The sequence below is a fragment of the Alexandromys fortis genome, unplaced genomic scaffold (genome assembly GCF_014885135.2).
Source record: "Alexandromys fortis isolate MF-2015 unplaced genomic scaffold, M_Fortis_MF-2015_v1.1 scaffold_28, whole genome shotgun sequence".
In the NCBI taxonomy this organism is placed as follows: Eukaryota; Metazoa; Chordata; class Mammalia; order Rodentia; family Cricetidae; genus Alexandromys; species Alexandromys fortis.
Genome location: NW_026067901.1, coordinates 61,777 through 68,279, shown reverse-complemented (window position 1 = coordinate 68,279; position 6,503 = coordinate 61,777). Strand labels below are relative to the sequence as shown.

At 41.8% G+C, this 6,503-nt stretch overlaps 1 protein-coding gene across 1 annotated transcript; it reads right to left on the bottom strand.

Annotated features, from left to right (window-relative positions):
- Positions 1-5,303: 5,303 nt before the first annotated feature.
- Positions 5,304-6,257, bottom strand: LOC126494029 (olfactory receptor 10AD1-like). Its single transcript, XM_050131212.1, has one exon. The coding sequence runs from the start codon at positions 6,255-6,257 to the stop codon at positions 5,304-5,306; it is 954 nt and encodes a 317-aa protein (XP_049987169.1).
- Between the last annotated feature and the right edge of the window lie 246 nt (positions 6,258-6,503).

The window sequence follows — 6,503 nt, the reverse complement described above, 5'->3', positions numbered from 1 at the left end:
GAGCCTGAGAGTTGTCTCCTCCCACCTTGTATTCCTCTCTAGTGCTGGGATTAAGGGTGTGTACCATCATCACCTATTCTATGACTAACTAGATTAAAGGTGTGTGCCACCACTGCCTGGCCTGTATGGCTGACTAGTGTGTCTGCTTTGCACTGATCTTCCAGCAAGCTTTATTTATTAAAACACAAATAATATGCCACTATAAACACACTATTAGATGGTGAAAGAATCATCAAAGAAATCAAGAAAGAAATTTTAAAAGATTGTAGAAATGAATGAAAGCAAAATTATATCATATCAAAACCTATGGCATACAGAAGTCAGTCTTTTTTATTGATTTTTATTGAGCTCTACATTTTTCTCTGCTCCTCTCCCTGCCTCTCCCCTCCCACCTTTAACCCTCCCCCAGGGTCTCCATGTTGCCAATTTACTCAGGAGATCTTGTCTTTTTCTACTTTCTACTTCCCATGTAGATTAGATCTATGTAAGTCTCTCTTAGTGTCCTCATTGTTGTCTAAGTTCTCTGGGACTGTGGTTTGTAGGCTGGTTTTCTTTGCTTTATGTTTAAAAATCACCTATGTGTCAGTATATGTGATAATTGTCTTTGTGTGTCTCAGTAGTCAGTCTTAAGAGGGATATTTATAGGTACATTTACACAGTACAGCTTACATTTTTAAAAAAGCAACAAAAGAAAGGTTATAAATGAGGATTGACCTTAAAGCTTTGGAAAAGCAAGTACAGATGAGGCACAAAAACAATAGACAGGAAGAAATTAAAATCATAACAGAAATGAATGAAATGGGACACAGCAACAAACTACAAAGAAGAATTAGGGTTAGCAAGATGACTCAGTGGTTATACAAACCTGACAACCTGAGTTGATCTCAAACTCACCCAAAGCTATGTGTGGTGATCACACCTGTAGTCGAAGGCAAGATGGTCTAAACAGAGGTAAGAGATCACCTGGAAGCTTCTTGGACAACTAGCCAAGAATACAGAGGGTGGTAGAAACAAGCAAACAAAACTCCTGTCTTAATGAAGTACAGGAAGAGAACAACTCCCAAAAGTTGTCTTCTGACTTCTACATGTGTACCATGTACACACATGCTCACATTTACACACACAGTGTTGCTAGCAATCAATGAAGCAGAGAGTTGGTTCTCTGAAGAGATTAGTAAAATCTCATGGTCAAATTAACCAAAGAAAGACACAAATTATACAAATTAATACTAGGAGAGATGAAAGGGGAAATATTACAACAAATACTAATGAAATTCAGAAAATAAAAATATTTAAAAACCTATATTCCACTAAGCTAGAAATTCTAAAAGAACTAGATGAATTGTTAGATGCATATAACCTGTCAAAAGTATACCAAGATAAAATAATTTAAACAAATTTATAACAAGCACTGAACTTGAAGTGGTGATTTAAAAAAATCTCTGAACTAAAAATAAAAAAATCTCTGAAGTAAAAAGAGCCCATTATATGTATGTATGTATATATTGCCTGTAGAAATCTAAGACCTTCAAACAAGTAATAACACTATCTCTCAAGTTACTGCTTAATATAGAAAATATAGAAAAGGAAGAAATACTTACAAATTTGTTTTTAAGAGAGAGAGAGACAGAGACAGAGACAGAGGCAGACAGAGAGAGACAGAGAGAGACATAGTGCATGTATTTAGGGATGTGCACATGAGTTCAGGTGTCTGAAGAGACCCAGAGTCAGGTCCACCTAGAGCTTGAGTTACAGGCAGTTGTGAGCTACCTGATGCCACCTGATGTGAGCTGAACTAGGGTCCTTTGCAGCAATAGTGCATGCTCTTAACTTCTGAGCCATCTTTCCCATCCCAACTCTTTATGAAGCCAGTATTGTGCTGATACTCAAAGTCAATAAATGCACAACAACAACAAAAAGAAATTCAAGATCAATATTCCTAATGAACATAGATGCAAAAACTCTCAATGAAACACTTGCAAGTCAATTTAGGTTGCATTAGAAAGGTTATTCATCAGGATCAAGGTGGCTTCTTTCTAGAGATCCAGAGATAAACCAACACAAATGAATCAAATGTCATTCACAGAAATGGATTCCAAGACAGAAATGACATGATCATTTTTGTAGGCACAGAAAAGGTCTTCAACAGAATCAAATATCCTTCATAACAAAAGTCCTGAAAAGGATAGATATGAGGGGAGCACATCTCAACACACTAAAGGCTCTAGTGATAAAACTACAGTCAACAGCTGTTTTTGGTACTAGAGAAATGGCTTCCACCAGCGTCCACTAACTGACCCTCAGCTAGGGTAGAACCTCATGAGCTCCTTCCATGTTGGAACGTTTACAGGCTCAACCTTTTGTAGGTAAACAGAGTCACTGTGTGTTCATGACTTCAACATGTCCAGAAGACAGCATTTCCCAGCACTCCTCCTCATCCCCTGACAGCTAAGTTCTTTCCATCCGCTTTCTGTGGCGTTCCTACAGTGAAACTTATTTGGTCTTCAAGACAATGAGTTTGATGATTACTATTAGAGATGATGTTTGCCAGGTGGTTTTTGTGTAGACTCTCTTTAATACTTTTTTTTTGGGGGGGGGTGATTTTTCAAAACAAGGTTTCTCTGTGTGGCCCTAGCTGAACTGGAACTTGCTTTGTAGACCAGGCTGGCAAAAAATTCAGAGATCATTCTGCCTTTGCCTCCTGAGTGCTAGGATTAAAGGTGTGCACCACCATGCCTGGCTCAAGAATCCCTTTAATACTTTAATGAAAAACTTCCCGCATCCATGGTCTGCTCAAAGTGAATTCCTTAAAAAGCATGGATTTTTGGCAGAGTAGACGGTTTTTCTGAAGCTACAGCAGAGTTGATGGCGTCTTTTTCTTCATTTGTCTGGAAATGTGGTGATGGATAGTTATGCTTTTTCTAATGGTCATTCAATGGTAAAGCTCTAAGATGAGCTGCATTTAAACCATAATGTAAGTCTCATCTCTTGTAGCTATTTCTGGACTTCCCTCCTAAAGGGGTGGTGGTGGGGACAGCTCAAAAGACTGAAAAGCCTGAGAAACTCACAAGGCTCAGGAAGTCCATGGATTCTAGAAGATTCACAAGGTTCCTCCCCAAGGTTGTTAGGCATGAGCTAAAGGAGAGGAGATCCTCTTCATCTGAGAGTTGGGCCAAGAGTTCAAGGGAAGCATCGGCTTTTGTGAGATTCTTGGTGATGTGTGATCTGACTCTTTGAGCCACACATGTTCCTATCAGTAATCCCAAAACATTAATTGGTTCACTACCTAAAGCTGGGTGGAATAATTTCTTTGGTCTGTTGTTCTTGCCCTCTCTGAGATGAACAGATGTTTTTTCACATTTCCCAAGAAGTCATAAAATATCTGTTAATACAGTAGAGAATAAAATCACTTATTTTTTCCCTAGGACCCTTGCAATTATGTTTATGAAGAGATTATTTTGGAATTGTCAAGTTTTGTCTCAGTGTCAGGTAAACATCATTTCCAAAGTTCAGCTGTCCCTTTTCTACTGTGTTTGTGTGAGTTAGTCAGAGTGTGTGGAAGAAAAAAAAGTCTTCTTATTTTGTCATCAGAAATTAGAGAGGTTAAGGAAGAGAACAGGGTCTCACAAGTCCATTGAAAGGCATGACCCCAATAACTTCAAGAGTTCCCAATGGGCCCAACAGCTTCATCATCTTTCTATGGCAGTACTGTGGGGACTATGCCTGCCTTAGTTTCTCTCGAGTCTCTGGGATCAAATACCTGCCGTCAGTAGCTTAAGGGATGATGATCTCATGGATTCAGAGGGATTCTAGTTCATCAAAGTGGAAGAAACTATGGTGACAGGAGTGACTCCATCCGTGGCATTGGAAGCAAGGGACAACTGCTGCTCAGATGTTACAGACCAGGAAGCAGAGTCCAAGATCTAAACCAGGGCTGCGTATCACCTTTACCTCACTGTGGAAAAGCTCCAGGGCCTTTTAAACAGTACCACAAGCTGGGGACCAAGAGGACAAAGCAGGAGCCCATGGGGGAACATCCCAGATAGAAACCACAGCAAAACTTTTAACTTATGGGCCTTTAGGGGCATCTAAGATACTAACTATAGCAATGTTCAAAATCAAACTCTTTTTATTGATTGTTTCATAATGTTACAATTATGTGGCTATCTCTACACTTATAGGAATATTTAAACTACAGATTTAAAGTTTCCCATTTCCTCTTCAATCATAAAACACCTTAAGAGGAAAAGGAAGAGAGCAGAGATATCTGTGTCTCTGTGATCAAGGCTGTAGAACCTGGGTAATGAAAGGAGCCAGGAAAACATATGTACCCACACACTGTCTCTCTATTCTCCATTCTGCCAGCAATTCTCCTTACAAAGGAAGACACTGTCCGAGGAGGGCAAGGAAGCTCATTGGGGTGGTTAATAAAGGTTTAGCTGCCAGGACCCAGTTTAGGAGGAAAATAAAGGTATTAATTGGTACAACACATGGCCAGGATGGCGATAGAAATAGAGGCAGGCATGGTAGCTCATGCATGTAACTTCACTACTTGGGAAGCTGGGGCAAGAGGATGAAAACAACAGTTGTGCAAATGTGTTAAAGGAGCCCTGCTCTGTTGTTAAATGACGCTAAGTTCCTCAAAGACTCCCTGACTCTGGGGCCTTTTGTGACACAGATGGAACTCCCAGGTTATGATCAAACTAGTGGACAAGCTGGTGTTTTCAGGCTTTAACTCTAGTTCGAGTCTCCCTCTCCTAAACGTTAATCTAGAATTTCATGCATCCTCTTGCTGGTTTTGGCAAGTAATAAAATTCCACTGATTAATTCCCCCTTATTTCCCTCTATAAACTTAAAGAATTTGTGGGCCACCATGCAGGAATGGTACTCTGCGTCCCTCACACAACATTTCCCCAGCCGACTGCTTCCACACCTTGACTTGCAAACTATTCTCTTCCCTATTCAAAAGCTCTCAAAATCATTTTGCTTTTTTTTTACGCTAATTGCTTTATCTTGAGAAGGATGCTTGACTCCTCTTAGTTAGCGTCATAACCCCTATTGCATTGTATTTGCCCTCTAATCACAAAAAGACATTACCAAGAGAAATCAAAGAGGCTCAGTCTATGCTGGAATCAACTCAAGTCATGAGCCTTAGACATCAGGAAAAAAGACTTCAAGGTCTGAGTCTGGTGCCAAGGACGGCATGAATATTCTTTCACAGAGCCCTCCAGCATTGAGCAGAAAGGCTGGAAAAGGTTTAAGTTTCTATTTACAGTAGGTTGAATGCCTCCAGGGAATTCAGGCTAGAAAGACTCTGCCTGAGCCAGGTTGCCTCTCCCAAGGGCTCTCCCCATGGCCCCCTTCATTTCCTTGTTGCGGAAGCTGTAGATGATGGGGTTGCACATGGGGGTGATGATGGTGTAGAGGAGGGAGAAAGGCTTGTCTTTGTCAGGCCCATGCGTACTGCGGGGATTCATGTAAGAGAACATGGCTGAAGTGTAGAAAAAGATGACCACAGTCAGGTGGGAGGCACAAGTGGAGAATGTCTTCCCCTTACCTGAGGAAGAGGATCTGCTAAGGATGGAGGCCAGGATGCGGGCGTAGGAAGTGACAATGAGCACCATGGGGCTGAGAAGCACCACAATGGCATCGAGAAAGATCACCTTCAGGCTGAACTTAGGGTCCCCACAGGAGAGAGTAATCACTATGGGGGCCTCACAGAAGAAATTTTCTATGTGGTTTTCTCTGCAGAATGGACCTCGAAAAGTCATATAATCGAGAAGGATGCCATTGGTCATCCCAAAGATCCAGGAAGTCAGCACCAGCCTAACACACATCTGCCGACTTATGATCTGGGCATAGTTCAGTGGGTGACAGATGGCAACATAACGATCATAGGCCATAAAAGCCAAAAGGATGCACTCGGCCACACCCACACCAAAGACCAGATACATCTGAGTCAAACAGGAGGCAAAAGAGACCGTGTGGTTATTGGTCACCAGATGGATCAGCATCTGTGGGATGGTGGTGGTGATGAAGCAGATGTCCAGGAAAGACAGGTGTCCAAGGAAGAAGTACATGGGGCTGTTGAGTCTGGGGTCAGTCCAGGTGATGAAGATGATGAGGCCATTCATGGCCATGGCAAGGCTGTAGAGAGCCAGGAAGAGGGTGAAGAGCAATGCCCGTGTGGAAGGGGGACTCTGCTCAAAGCCCACGAGGATGAACTCTGAGACTGCGCTGCTATTCTGTAGGACCATCCCTTGGAGTCTGTTTCGAGAGGGAAGGGCAGGTAAGTGAACAGTGTATAAAAGTGATCTTCTGGGGCTGGAGAGATGGCTCAGTGGTTAAGGGCACTGACTGCTCTTCCAGGGGTCCTGAGTTCAATTCCCAGCAACCACATGGTGGTTTATAGCCATCTGTAATAAGATCTGGTGCCCTCTTCTGACCTGCAAGCACACATACAGACAGAACACTGTATACATGATAATAAATAAATAAAAATA